Source organism: Triticum urartu, chromosome 2 (assembly GCF_003073215.2).
Source record: "Triticum urartu cultivar G1812 chromosome 2, Tu2.1, whole genome shotgun sequence".
Lineage (NCBI taxonomy): Eukaryota > Viridiplantae > Streptophyta > Magnoliopsida > Poales > Poaceae > Triticum > Triticum urartu.
This window is the reverse complement of record NC_053023.1, coordinates 51,527,641-51,542,382: the sequence shown is the minus strand read 5'-3', so window position 1 is coordinate 51,542,382 and position 14,742 is coordinate 51,527,641. Positions and strand designations below refer to the sequence as shown.

At 41.0% G+C, this 14,742-nt stretch overlaps 1 protein-coding gene across 2 annotated transcripts; it reads right to left on the bottom strand.

Moving 5' to 3' along the window:
- Positions 1 to 1,034: 1,034 nt before the first annotated feature.
- LOC125535639 (E3 ubiquitin-protein ligase SHPRH) lies at positions 1,035 to 14,098 on the bottom strand. Of its 2 annotated transcripts, XM_048698706.1 has the most exons (19): positions 12,994 to 14,097; positions 12,506 to 12,712; positions 12,004 to 12,065; positions 11,417 to 11,900; positions 10,368 to 10,565; positions 9,131 to 9,386; positions 8,432 to 8,675; positions 7,836 to 7,996; positions 7,142 to 7,738; positions 6,760 to 6,926; positions 6,390 to 6,603; positions 6,113 to 6,304; positions 4,715 to 4,831; positions 4,011 to 4,256; positions 3,692 to 3,857; positions 3,188 to 3,375; positions 2,289 to 2,440; positions 1,829 to 2,090; positions 1,035 to 1,747 (listed from the first exon to the last, which is right to left on the bottom strand). In XM_048698706.1, exons 1-19 carry the CDS (start codon positions 13,809 to 13,811, stop codon positions 1,487 to 1,489), a joined length of 4,992 nt encoding a protein of 1,663 aa, XP_048554663.1. In that variant the 5' UTR covers positions 13,812 to 14,097; the 3' UTR covers positions 1,035 to 1,486. The 2 variants fall into 2 exon arrangements, with proteins under 2 accessions (XP_048554663.1, XP_048554664.1); XM_048698707.1 differs by lacking the exons at positions 1,035 to 1,747; positions 1,829 to 2,090; positions 2,289 to 2,440 and adding an exon at positions 2,537 to 2,590 and having other exon boundaries at positions 12,994 to 14,098.
- Between the last annotated feature and the right edge of the window lie 644 nt (positions 14,099 to 14,742).

The window sequence follows — 14,742 nt, the reverse complement described above, 5'->3', positions numbered from 1 at the left end:
AGTAAATTCAGAAAAATAGCAAAAAAGTCTAAAAAGAACATATTTGTTTTGGCATCGAAGATGCTCAGATATTCAAGGTGCATGCAAATTTTCCTGCTAAAATGACATCCGAGGGTTTGGAAACCACCCGAAGTAGCACACACACGTACGCTATTTTAAAAAAAAAGAATCCACAAGCTCCTTGGATGTCATTTTAGCACGAAATTTTGCATGCACCTTGCACACCTGAGCATCTTCAGTGCCAAAAATTACTATTTTTTTTGCTATTTTTTTGAATTTACTGTTTATCATAGAGTAGATTTACTTTTGTTTTTTTGCCGCGAGCTTCTCGAACTTCCCAACATGACAAAAATTAGCACACACCTTGCGCATCTGAGTATCTTCGATGTCATAAAATTTCATAATTTTTTGATTTTTTTTGCTTTTTTTTAATTTTCTGTTCATCGGAGCACCGTTCACGTCGTGGCAGCAAAACCCCACACAGGGACGAAATATGTCTGGTTTCGAGAGTTCATGGTGCAATCTGTCCGGTTTTAGAGTTGAGGTACCAAAAGTGAGCAGACCGAAGAATTGAGGGACCAAAAGTGGACTTTTCTCAATTATAAATTCCGAAAAAATAGTAAAAATAAATAAAAACTTAACTTTTTTTTTGTGTATGAACATCAACAAGTTTTCTAACATGCTGCAAAATTACGCCCCAAAAAAACATCCGTAGAGGTGTGTGCAGAAAATATGCAGAATCCGGAATTTTGCTTTTTGTACAGGCCTCCATGGCTGTCTTTTCAAAGTGAAATTTGGCAGGATGTTAGAACTTCAGTTGATGTTCATACACAAAAAAAATGATTTTTCTATTGTTTTACTGTTCTCCATCGGATTTACTGTTCATTCAGGTGCATTTGTGCTTAAGAAATATATATACTCCATGTCCGCAAGGCAAAAGAAAACAATGTTGCCCATCTGCCGTGTCCACTTGCACAGCCGAATACCCGACGCAAGTCGACAACCGCGGTCACAAGTGGGCGTACCCAGGGTGCTCAAGCTTAAAATACGCTATCAATGACACAAACTGTACATGCTGCCTGCGGTAGTTCTAAAACAAATATACTGTACATGCTACGTTCATGCACATAGTACACCTGACACAACTTGTATGGCAGAATCACCATGACAAAGATAGAAAATGAGATGGTTCACGACACATGACAAAGAATTCCCTCTGTAAAGAAATATAAGAGCATTTAGATCACAAGTAGTGATCTAAACACCCTTATATTTCTTTATGGAGGGAGTACAAGTTCACCGTCTCCATAAACGGCCACACAGGCACCAGTGCTCTACGCCATTCAATCGGTGATGCCAGAACTTCATGACCATACCGTCTACATTCGTCTAAAATTAGTGTCGTCTACTGTAACCTCGAGATTCAGACGAGCACTGGAATTTCCGGTTAGACCAAGACTACCTCTGTTAACTTAATGGTGGTTAATCATGTTGCTCCATTGATAGCCCTCATTTCAGCAGCCAACCCCGCAGCAACAGACGGAGGTAAACTCCTCAGGCTATCACCGTGATCCTTATCGTCCTCCTCTGGAGGTTGATCAGGTGTTGCCACCGGAAACAGTGACTCAACATCCTTCAGCGTCAGAGCAAGCTCGTCTTTGAAGTTCTTTGACTTGCGTTTGATCGTGGAGCAGACATTTCTGCCCCTGTTCATTTTGTATATGCTGTCTTCTATTGTTTTCTTCACCTGAACACCAGCAATTCTATGAGTTTTTTCTTTCCAAGAATACTTTCAATGAAATAAATGAGCATAGGATGTGGTGCTTACTATAAATCGGTGGATGAATGTGCTCTTGTCTTGCCCAACTCTATGGATCCTACTGATAGCTTGTGCCTCAGCTGATGGGTTTAGTAATGGTTCCAGTAGAATCACATGCTGTGCTTCCAGTAGATTCAGACCATTTGCGCCATGCTGGATAAGCATTAGCAATACTTGAACAGGCCGTGTTTTGGAAACTGCCTTCTTCGTTTTCTCTCCATTTATACTGGATTCCAGGCCTTTAAATTGACAGAGCGCCAATTGTGATTTTCTGAAGGAAAATGAACTTGCATTAAGCAACTGGCATTGTCTATAAGATCAGTAACGACTAGCAGCACAACTGGGAGCAGAACAAGAGAAAAGAAAAGAAAAGATGACTTCAAGATATCTAATATCATAATAGAATTATTGAACTCAGCAGTGAGACAAATAATTAAAGCATGTATGGGCTGGGCTACACGTATCTCACCTTCCTCCTTTCATCCGAGCATAAGATATATTGTTAGCAGCAAGGGAATGCTCTAATACATCAAGGACATCATTCCAACTTGAAAAAACAAGTATTTTGGCTTCCCCATCACTGGAAGTGATCTTCAAAATTCTTCTTGTCACAGCTTCAATCTTAGTCCAAGTAAAAGAACAAAAAAGATTCCATTAGTTATCACATCCAGCTTGAACACGTATTTACTAATTAGACAAGCCTGAGTTGGACAGCTTGGTGAGGTACATGGCCTATGAACCTGTGATTTCGCTAGTTGTCACAGCTTCAATCTTAGTCCAAGTAAAGAGAACAAAAATATTTGACAGAGTTATTGTAGCCAACTTGAACACATAGTTATTAATTAAACAAGCCTCAGTTGGACAGCTCCATGAGGTTCATGGCATATGAACATGTGATTCTGTTTTTTTTCCTTTAAACCCAGGCTCAACTCCTGTCCATTGCTCATGATGGAAATACAACAGTTCATGAGATTCAGACAGATGGAAACAACATGTGATTCTGCTAAAGTTTATATAACAGCACGTGCATTCGCTTAGCACGAACTCTACTCCCTGAGCACAAATATGAAGTGCATATCTAGAAACTCTGAGGTTATGGATAGATTTGTCCAACTTTTCAGATAAATCACTTTTTACGTAAACTCTCAGATAAATTAATTGCAGAACAAACTATGTACTTGGCCAAGAATTAAGTGATAAGCAACTCAGTCTGATAGAATGGTTAGTGCAAAAGGTTACTTGTTGTTGCACACAGGCATTAACTGTAGCCTTCCGTATAAAATTATTACAAATGGGCAAACAAACAGAAACTATAAATTTGAAACACACAACAGTAGAATGGCCATAAGTAAGCAAATTGAATGAAACCTTTGTTCCGTATGAGCCTTGGACAGAAATAGCGGCTTCTGTCAAATCATCAGCTTGTTTATCAGCATTTTCACTCTGTTTCTCAACCACAAAAGCAACATTCTCAAGATATGTACGTTGACGGCATGTAGGGCACATAATCCATTTTTTGTGCTTCCCAGCAGCTCGATCTGTCAGGTACAAACAGCCTGAGAAGAACGAGGAGATAAATTTAGTGAAGGTAAAGTGTTTATTATACATCAAATGGACATATGAGATGAATAATCAATGGTTTGCCAAGACAGGGTTGCAATTTTCACAAAAAAAAGGCACTGCGGTTGGATTTGCAAAAATGAAGTCCATTAGTACAGCATGCAGGCAAACACATTGTAAACAGCCAATAATAGAGGGGCAGAAGCATTAACTGCACCAGTTAATGTATACTTCAACCGAGGTAAATTTAAGCAAAGATTACATACAGTATCACTTGTAAACAAATTTTGAGGAGATAACTTGGGTACTCACACTTGCAGCACATGGAGTGGCCACATTGGAAAACCATTTTCTGCTCGAGAATTTTCTCCTGACAAACTGGGCATGGTTCATTGCTAATCTCAGAACCAATTTGCTCTGTGGCAGGGAAGGAAGTCGCTGTAGCAACAGTGTTGCCTGACTTGGGCAGCATCAATCCCTAAAAGTAAAGGGAAATGCAACATATAAGTAGATTTAAAAGAAATGATTCAGGTGTTATCCAGATTGAAAATAGTTCGGTTTTCGGGAAGATATGATGACAGGCCATAATATCAAGTTGACAGCAGGGCAGTAGTAGTAGTGATTATGTTACCTTCAAGTACCGGAGTTGGCCTCTTATACGAGCTAAAGATGTTAGAGCCAAGAACTTGTCACTTGTGAACTGCACGTTGTATGGAATAAGCTCTTCTCTGGTTACAATATTGACAGCACTGGGCTCATCATCATTCTCTTTGAGCTGCAGCCGTGAGATAGACATCTTGATCTCATCATGAGCACGCAATAATTGGTTCTGAGCAATTGACAAACTCCTTGCAAGAGAAAACTCCTTGCGCATAGCCTAAATTAACAATCATAATCAGAGAATGTCCTAGCCTACTTTTTGAACCTTTCAAATTTGAACTAAATATACAGAACAAAGCAAGCAAGATTTTAAGCTTTGACATATGGCAAGGTTCCTAAAATGATGGCTAATTGAATTGGCCTTTATCTCCCCTTGATGTTTTCTCAGATATTACCAAATGCAATTGATCATCAAACAAGATGTAGCAGGTTTTACATGGTAACAGGCTCAGTAGTAGTGGCTCAAAACAAGTGTTCTTTCTCTGATAAAAAATCATGACATGACCAAATATCGCTTTTTAAAGGAAAAGGTACTCATATACTATTCGCGGGCTTCTTGTATTTGCTATTCCTTATGCTACGGTAGAATAATCCGAAGTGCTAGCATTTACTGATGATCATTGAAATGACCATCATGCCAGAAGAGAAGGCGTCAATCTACAAACTATGATGTACCTCAAAAAGAAGTAAATGCTTCTTAGCAATTTCAACATATTGCTTTCCCAATACTCTCCTTGAGTGGGTTCGAATAGCCCTTAGAGCAGTCTCGGTTTGAGAAGGATGCCTGTAGACCTGTAAAGAGAGGCAGCATATAAAACTATAATGATGTGTTCTAAGCAGCATAATAAATAATGTTCTATAAAAACATAATAATAATAGATAAATAGTTGAACACTTTTAACTCCTTAAATGACAGGTTTAACTGAAGATAGACGATAGAAGAAGAAAAATTCTAGTTAAAAAGAAGTTAAACCAAATCATGTCCCTTATCTCTACTACTTTATAAACTGGAGTTGGTGGTGGTGGCGACAAGTTCACTCTCCCAGCTCTATCCCAATCCCCATCATCCATCTAGGACATACAGACCATCTTTGATTTTGGCACAGCTCAGTCAAACCAAAAAGCCACCGCATCACTCGTGTTTTGGATGGGAGAATATTTTACAAGTACTGCCTCAGTCCCAAAATAAGTGACTCAACTTTGTACTAAAGTTAGTACAAAGTTGAGTCACTTATTTTGGGACAGAGGGAGTACTTGGTAGGACACAATATTTTTACTATGATAATAACCAGCCAGTCAATTCGCCAAGCAATTTTTCCCTGCCACCGCTCCTCCTCAATACCCACCCTCCATCAACCACCCCTCCCAATATCCATCCTCCTGACTTTCAAATTTCAAAAGCCGGTCATGGCTCCACCCCTTCAAATCTTGCAATGGTGCTCCATGGTCGCTGCAGATACACAGGTGCAGCCTGAACTGCGCCATGGCTGCAGATCTTAACAAGTGCATTGGTTGAAGTATATGCAGATCACCCAACCTTCTCCATCAGTTTGGACTTCTGGTTTTACTTTTGACGGTTCATGAAACTTAATACGAGAGTCAAAAGGTCTTGGGTTCAAGTCTCTGATTTCGCAATTTAAATAAAAAATTGATTGCCCTCTTCCTGTCCATGTTTAGGGCTTATCGAGCCAGATGTGAGGAGTTGAAGTATATGCATAGTGCCCAACCTTCCCTATCAGTTCGGACTTTTGGTTCGACTGGTAATATGGTATCGTAGCCAAGAGTTCTTGGGTTCAAGTCTCGGCATTCACAATTTAAATAAAAATAATAATTGATTTCCCTCCTTTTGTCCATGTTTAGACCTTCAGTTCAGGGTTTTGGTTCTGCTTGTTGGTGCATGAAACTTAATAGTTCCTAGTAGAAGGGAATAAAGGGAATACTCGGTGCAATACAAAGATGGATGAACAAAGGTCAAAAGGGTACAGTGAAGGGTATTCTAACTGACAAGTATTGAGCTATATCAGCAAATGAAAGACATGACAATCATCTGAATAAGGATGGAACAAAAGTCACCTGTATATTTTCCCGAACAGATCTTGGATTATCATTGTTGCCACCAACTTCAGATCCTTCATTAGTTTTTTTGTTACGGAAAAAGTGATTCAACTCATAGTTTCGCCTCTGTACATCCCGTGCTTCATCTACTGAAGCAATAACAGAATCATTGTTCGATTTCTTAACAACAAAGAGTCGTGCCTCATACCCCTAGAAAAAATCATGAGATTGATAAATACATTATTAATTTCATTTTACCTAGAATACATTGAAGAGCACGATCATACAAGATTACCTGAGACAGCCCATCTAATTCACACTGGATGCACAAAGAACCAGTACCATCATAGCACTTTGGACAATATCTCTGACTCTCAATGTCCTCGTCCCTTGGGTTATCCATTGTTTTGTTAATTTCCAATAGCCTACCCATTAATTGTTGCCTTGAACCTTCCAGGGAGTCAATACCAGCTTGAATAGTATACTTCAAGCCAGCAATAGTTTTAACCCTATGCATAGAATAAAACAACCATGTTATCCATCAAATACTAATAATATTTTAATTTAGTGATTCTAATTCCTAAATAGTTAAGCTACTGCAACTTCCTTCAAAAATAAACCAGCATAAGATTCAAGAAAAAAATTGAACCAGTTTTAGTGCTGACCTGGACGATATCGCCCCTGTGCCCAAGCCAGTGGTGCTCTTGGTGGATAAACTATCAATCTTCTTAAAAAGCTCATCAGTATCATCCTTATTCTTTTCAATGCAATCCAAAGCGTATAGCCACCAGCCCATACCCTGATTTCGTAGTTCTTTATTAAGAGTTGTGACCTAGAGGCAGGCAGTCATTAGAAAACAGTGATAAATTTAGTCTAGATAACTGTAAGAACTAGAGTAGAGGCAAACGTCGTGCTTATAGAGCACTAAGCAAGATCTGAAACACACAAGAATGTTACATAGAACATTCCAAGGAAGATAAGACGTGGATCAAAATCACATGTTGCAAGTCGCAACCCAGAAAATAACAATAAAGTGAAGAGACCAACCTCTTCAAATGATGCACTGAAATCTTTCTGTGCTATTAATAGCTTTGTAGTAAAAACTGATAAATATTTTTCTTTGAGTGTGTTGCATTTCTTTCTCAAGCAACCATCAGCAAAACACTCAGATGACAAGTGGCATCCAGTACGATTCTCTGCATCCAACTCCACACTTATGGATGCTTGTCCAACAACATTTTTGTACTCAGAGGTTTCAGGACTACCAGCTGCCAAAACTGAGCCGATGTTCTCGGATATCTTATTTCGCTTTACACCACGTAGATCTGAATCCGCATGGCTAGTTTCCTTTCTTTTACGTCTGTAGTAGACAACAGGAGGTTGTATTTTTGGTGTGCATTCATGCAAATATTCAGAACTAGTTCTGAGCAGCTCCGCAAGATTGTGGTTGATATGAAGATTCAACAACGGGTCAACACGGAAATCATCAAAATTTTGGCGAGCTAAATCTAGTGCTTCTTTGTACAAAGAGATAGCTTCTTGGTTCTTTTGTTCAATGATAGCAATTCCAGCAAGACCATTCAGGGAAACAACAACTTTTCTAAGTTCTTCCTCCCCTTCAACTTTTGCTTTACCAATAAGAACCTGGATAGAAAAGGATCATGAAAAACTTAAGCACAAAATCATGCAATTTTACAAAAATAATTAGCTGCCAATTGGGGAGGTGAAATTGGTCGTTCACCTGTAAAATTTCATCCATGGACAAAGGAGTACGTTGCAGAGAGCAGAGACCAGAACTCCCCACTTGCGGATGGCAACAGGCCTGCCGAAGCTTGAGCAGTGGGACTAGAAGTTTGGCAGTGTCGTTGTTGGAGAGGTACGCATTTGATAAAGCATTTGAATCTACAAAACAACAAAAGGTTAAATCAGTTTCAGTTTTTTTTAAACAAAGAGGGATAGCACGGTAACTGTACAACAACTGAATTAACACCTTTAACAGTACTGTGAATTTGTGGTCATGAACAGCAACTGAATAACACCTTTAACACAGCCCTTCAGGGTGTGTAGTACATGTGATTGCTTTGTTCGAGTGCACACATGGAAAAAGTAACTGAAAAAGGAAATTTCTGACAGAAACTATCTCATAGGCATGACATTTAAGAGAAAATTAAACAAGAAAAGATGCAGATCTTGCAGACATATCCTTTAGACTATAGTTATTTCCCTCTAAATACAACAATTAAAGAAAAACAACAGAAAAGATATGGAATTTTTTAAATCCTGTCCTGCAGTATCAATCTAGCAACCAGAAAATAATTGATATAGTGGACAAAGTACCTGATGTTAGTTCCCTTCTGTTGGCATCATTTCTTAAGCGTTTAATAATTTCATGTGCATGGTCCATGCAAGTTGCATGCTGCTTCTGATAGAAATATTCTTCAATTGAAGAAAAGATGAGCCACGAGAAACACTCTTCTTGTGGAGGCAGCTGTAATTCCCGCGAGACATGAATTTTAGAGGAGCGCCACATGATTTCCTTGAAGAACTTGTGTGTATAATTCATAGCTATCATATCTCCCCTCTGCAGTTCAATTCAATGAGGAAAAGGTGAAAAGGATTAATTAATCCAACCGTCTTGAGGAACCAATGTTGAAAAAAGCTTCCATCATGGCTTTCATTCATATATTGCTATGCCAAGCAACAAATTTACACTAAGATTGGCATTCTTTAATCAGGTTTTACAGTTCTTCAAAGATGTTCATCATTCATGCATGTTTTTGAATTATATGAGCCTACAGATGAGCAATTACCTTATGATCTAACAGTAAAATTCATACCATCCTAGGTTTATAGGCTATTGGTGCCTCACTCAGAATCAATGACATGTGTGCAACTTCTTTCACTATCAGTGATTAATATTTCTAAGAATGATAAATAATACAGTATTATGTTTATTCTTTTGTCAACAGTTAGAGCAACTGCGGTATTACGAAAGATGTATTAAATGCTTGCAGATACCACTGGCAGTCAATGTACCTCATATGGGTCTCTAATAACGTCCACCCACCACCTATATGTGTCAAATGGACTAGTTCTGAGAAAACGTAGAAGGCCAAAGAGATCATCAAGCCTGCGTTGTATTGGAGTTCCTGTAACACACCAACGGTGTTGCGCATTTAGCCTCATCGCCATCTCAGTAACAGAAGTTTTGCTGGACTCTACCATCTGAGCTTCATCCAAACAAAGCCGCCACCAGTGGACCCTTGTTAGGACAGTTGGAATGACAGGGTACCTAAGTGTGTAATAAGAGTTCAGTAGAAGTTAAGCCATAGTTATTTCCATACTATTGAATGATTGGTGGGCCTAATGTGTTAAGCCATGCAATGCATATAAGACTGCAAGCATTCAATGGAATACTCAGACCAAATAAGCTAGTTCGCTTCTATTTCAGCTATTATCAGTATACCATAATTATAAACAGAATAAAAGCTCAAGTTAATTATATTTTAATGCTAACATTGTCAGGTGTAGCAAGATTCCACATTCAGGTCATGCAAGACCAATAGAGATATTATAAATTCACAATTTTGAAACCCGAAAATGATAACTCAACACAACACAACACAATAAAGAGCACTCGTATAAAAATAAAAGATAGAAGTGTGAGTATCCAACCCTGCCACCACAACCAGACGAACACAGAACAGAGACTTGCTGCCCCTGCTTCCAAGTAACCATACGACCTAAAGTGCTATGATGAATGTGTAACACCCTGCGTCTCAAAGAGGCTAACAGCTGCCCAACATGGGGTGGCCATGTATTCGCAGCATCTTGTTTACAATTGCACCCTCACTTCATGTAGAAGGGATTAAGCAGAGGTGCATGTCTTGGGTCGACAAGGGTTATATATGCAAGTGAAACGGCAATTAAACTGGAAATGTGATACTGAAGGTGGCAGGCGCTACAGAATGTCTAGAATAAAGAGGACAAAACCCCTTCTCAGTTAAGTACACATATTAACTGAGGTTCAGATTGTCATATAAGTCAACTTTCAAAATAACAGAATAAGTTGATCAAGTATGGCCAAGCTTCGGTGTGAAAAATAAACATTAATTCTTCTGAAATCTGAATAAATGGTGATCGCTACAGAATGTCTAGAGTGAAGGGGACAATACCTCTTTTCAGTTAAGGACAAATATTAACCAAGTATTCAGATTGTCGTGTAGGTTGATCTTAAGTATGGCCAAGCTTCGGTGCAAAAATTAAACATTACCTCTTCTGAAATCTCAAGAAACGGCGATCACCATCATGCCGATCAGAATCATGAGATAGATCTTCTTTTAGGACATCATAAGTTGTCAAAACAACATCAGCAGTGCTTATTTCAGTCAGATCATTTCTTTGGTTAGAAGCTGAGAAGTTCCTTGCACCTTCATAAATGCGAACGTCCAGAGATCCTGGCCTTGTGTGTCTAAGAGAAAAGGAACTTAACAGTCAGCACTATCAGCATATGCAGATAATCGCTGAACTAAGGAGGTACCAGTAAGCATTGGAATAATCAAGACTGGATAAGGCACTTGCAGCTTCAGTTATACGCATAGATTATACTGCACTGGAATGGTCTAGCAAAATCTGTTGCACATGAACAAATTGTTCTTAACCGTTGAGAACTTCTTCCAAAATATGTAACGTATTTATTTTGTTATGAAAAAACATTTTTTTTTGTCATGAGCACCCTTAATTCCTACAGACACAGGGAAAGGATTTCAACTCAAAGTTGCAGAATTTCTACAATGATCCGATTAAAAGCAGTGAAGTGGAAGTCATGGGACTGGCACGGTTAAAACAGAACAAAATCAACATTCTACGTTCCAATCGAAGAGATATGCATCTGAAATTAGGAAAATAGCATATAGAATGGTCAAATGGTCAGGCACATGCTTTAAGTTTTCCGATGAGTGGTGTGGGTTCGAAAAATCACTACGATAGGGTCAAGCCCAGCTTAGTGCAGTTCATTTCCTCTCTTACTAATTCCATCTCCTAGACTTGTATCACTAAAAAACTTACTTTTATTTCCCTGTGCTTGTGGTTCTTGCAACTACTCCCCTGACTGATGGGGGGGGAGGGGTTGTGATGACCAATATACCATGTAACTAGTCTGTAACAATTCTTGGTGTTAATATATGTCAGTAGGAGCCTTTTCTACGGTCCTTTTTATGTTCAAAAAAAATCACTACGAACTTCGGAAAATTCAGGTCTGCTATTCCTTCAAGAACTAGAGACAATACTGAGCAGCTATTGTTTGGACAGGAGAAACCATACCGGGTAATCTCGGAGTGCCACTGTGCCAATATCGGTGACGGGCATACTATCAATGTAGCATGACTGAAAATAGTAGTTTGAGCTGCTTCAGCAAGTTCCAAGCATACCGCACAAATGTAGTGTTCGTCCGTCTCTGCAATAGAAAACTTGGCTCTCTTCTGCCTTCTACTTTTAGACTTCATGGTGCCTTTTTCATTCCTTGACAACACATCATCATCGTCAAAGGTTAAGCCTTTCTTGGGTGAGTAACCAACACAATCACCGTGTTGCCAAGCATCACAAATGTCACATTGGACCCATATCCCTTTGTATGCAGAACTTTCACTTGCAGCCCCACAAATGCATTCAACTCTATCTCTTTTCTGCCTACTTATCAGATCTATTTCTTTTCTGGTTCGAGAGACAGAACGATCTACGGAAAATGTGCTACGATGGGCAAAAATGCAAGCCAAAAGCTCAACAGTTTTACCCAAGCCCATTTCATCTGTAATTATTTAGCCACAAAAAGGAAAATTAGTGATGAATATACTTAGTGCCCAAAACATTAGTGCACTGCAATTATTTCCAAACACTTAGAATCAACATACCAGCCAAAATCCCCCCAGAGACATGAGGTGGAGAAGGCTCTGGTTGCAATGAAACATTTCCGCTGCAAAGTGACAGATTACATGAAACTGAACCGTTCAAGGATGCTGTAGGAACAAATGTGTTCCAAATCCAAAGAATTGGAAATAATATATTTTTGGAAAAAGAACAACTGAGTAATAAGACAATAAATATGCAAAACAAATACTAATGTGTATAGGAGTCTAAGAAGTTTCGCCGCCATATCCTAATAGCCTACAGCTATCCTAAATCAAGCCAAACCTTGATACCCAAAAGAATCTCAACATACTAGACCACAAACACACTTCTTTCCTTTGGGCAACACTACCCAACATCACCCAGCATAAAACCATATTACCATTAATTTTCCTTACATGCGTGCAGGGATAATTAATGTAACTGTAGTTCAAACATGCCAATCTGCATTGAAGGAAAGCACAGCAACATTGAGGGAAGTACAAGTGATGTGCATTGGACCCTTACTTGAAGGGATTGTAGAACATCCTCGAATGCTTGCTAATAAAATCTATGGGAACACAATAGGGTGCATGATGAACATAGTCCTCATTGGGTGATGGAACAGTTGTATTTCCCTTTTCACGCTGAACCATCCAATTTGCTGCACGAAGTTGGTATGGTCTAAGATGAGGAAGTAAATCAGGAAGCTCATCTTTCAGTAGCTCCGCATCCCTGTCAACAAGTAGTAAGAAAAAACCATCATATAACAGCGATAAAGAGAATGGTGCTATCATAATACATATAACTTTGTTCTGTATGACTCAAGATCGCAGATGACCAAACATTTCCACCAAGCCAGCATATGTATGCCATACTGACAGCAGAAAGTAGTTTATTTTTGGTGTGGATACTTTCACATACTTCATGAAGTTCACAGATAAAAGTTCAGAATAATTGCCTCAACTGTTTCCTAATAACCAAGACATGAGATCATGAGAATGTGAGGCACGCACATCGAAGGCTTAACGGCTTCGTAGAAAGCAGCAAGATCAAACTGTGAGTCGCTCTTCGGGGCAAAGTCACACTCATCATCACCGTCCATCGCTGGAACTAGACCATCCATCCCATACATGACAGCCGACGTGGTGACCTCGGGGCGAACCCAGGCCATCACATTCATCAAGCTCTTCCTCCAGGGCTGCCTCGCGACCTCCAGCAGCGATCCACACACATCGAAAGCCCGGTCCGTCACCTCCACTCTGACCCGGAGCACTATGGCCGGCGTCAAATCATCACCGTCACTCGGCAATGAGCTATACTCCCAAACCCGCAGCGTCATGAACCCCAAGCTGACCAAATGGGCAAGGCCGGATACACCTTCGTCAGGGCCATCAAAGCAGCCCGAGACAAACGCGCCGCCCCCAAGCTCCTCTGCGTGATACTCCAAGAGCACGCACTCCGACGGCACCACGGGCCAGTGGCCCAGCCTGAACCCGTCCTCCGGCGCGTCCCGCACCCGCAGGCGCAGCGAGGGCCTCCCCCCGTTCCCCGAGGACCCATCTCCCGGCGCCCCGGGGCCGGCCCCCTCCAACTTGCCCTCGCCCCCGAGCGTCACGTCGCGGAGGACCAGCTCGGCGAGGTCGCGGCGGTCGTCTACGGGGCCACCACTCGCGCCGCCGCCCGCCTCCACGAGGACGTCCCTCCTCGCCTCGCCCTTGGCCGCGCGCTTCGATTTGGAGGAGCCGGCGCCGCTAGGGCTCGGCGCGTCGGGCTCCGCGGCGCAGGCGCCGAGCCCCCTCGCCCGCGACGGCCGCGACTTGGTCCTCCCCATGCTGCGGCGGCGGGCTCAGGCGGCGGCCCGCCGGGGCATTGGGGCGAGGGTTTTTGCGCGCCGGAGCGGAATTGGGCCGGGCGGCCGCGAAATCCCCCGAATCCCTCGCGGCTGGGGCGCGGGGAGGAAGCAGTGGGCCGGGGGGTGGGCGCCGGGGATTTCGGTGGAGGCGGCGGCCGGCGCCGAGGAGATTGGATTGGAGGCTTCGCGCGGTGGATTTCCTATTCCCGGGGGACGCGAGAGGGGTTTTGCGCGAACGGGGAGGGAGATGGGGTGTGGGGGGGAGGGGGGAGATGAACAGGGGCAGTCGCGGTTAATTTTTGAAAGCGGGGAGGGTGATCTGGGATGCTGGTTAATGAAACGCGCGTCGTGTTGGACTTGGAAACCGTGAGCGTGAGAAGAGATCCGAGGAAGGGTTAATGAAACTGTTTGATAGATTCCCTGCAAACCACTCCCCTCGTTCACAAATGCAGTAGAGTACTATATATACTATCTCTATTTTAGTTTACAAGTCCTACGTGTATATCTAGATTGTCAATTTTATCATTCTAATATAAACTAACATAAAAATTATACCGTTTGGAAATAGAACATATAAAATTTATATTGGTATATTTTTTGTAACTAGAAAAAGAGCCCGTGCGTTGCAACGGGAGATTTTTTTTCATAATCTCAATGGCCATGGCCACGCTTTGTTGCATCATCGAGATACACTATCACTCTCAATTTCGTGGAACCATGAACAATTTTTAAAATCATGATCATTTTTTAAAACTCGTGCACATATTTGAAATCATGAACATTTTTAAAATTGTGAACACTTTTTCAAAGTTTTTAACATTTTCCAAAATCAAGAATATTTTTTGAATTCATGAACATTTTATACTTGCAAACATTTTTTAAAATTGTGAACATTTTTTATTTTATGTGC

What these genes read in the sequence shown, in the direction of transcription:
- LOC125535639 (XM_048698706.1), bottom strand. Translation starts at nt 13,811, where the DNA reads ATGGGGAGGACCAAGTCGCGGCCGTCGCGGGCGAGGGGGCTCGGCGCC. An exon ending in AATTAGATGGGCTGTCTCAG is followed by an intron (nt 6,305 to 6,389) that starts GTAATCTTGTAT and finishes GATTTTTTCTAG; the next exon opens with GGGTATGAGGCACGACTCTT. An exon ending in AGCATTTACTTCTTTTTGAG is followed by an intron (nt 4,257 to 4,714) that starts GTACATCATAGT and finishes TTGTTAATTTAG; the next exon opens with GCTATGCGCAAGGAGTTTTC.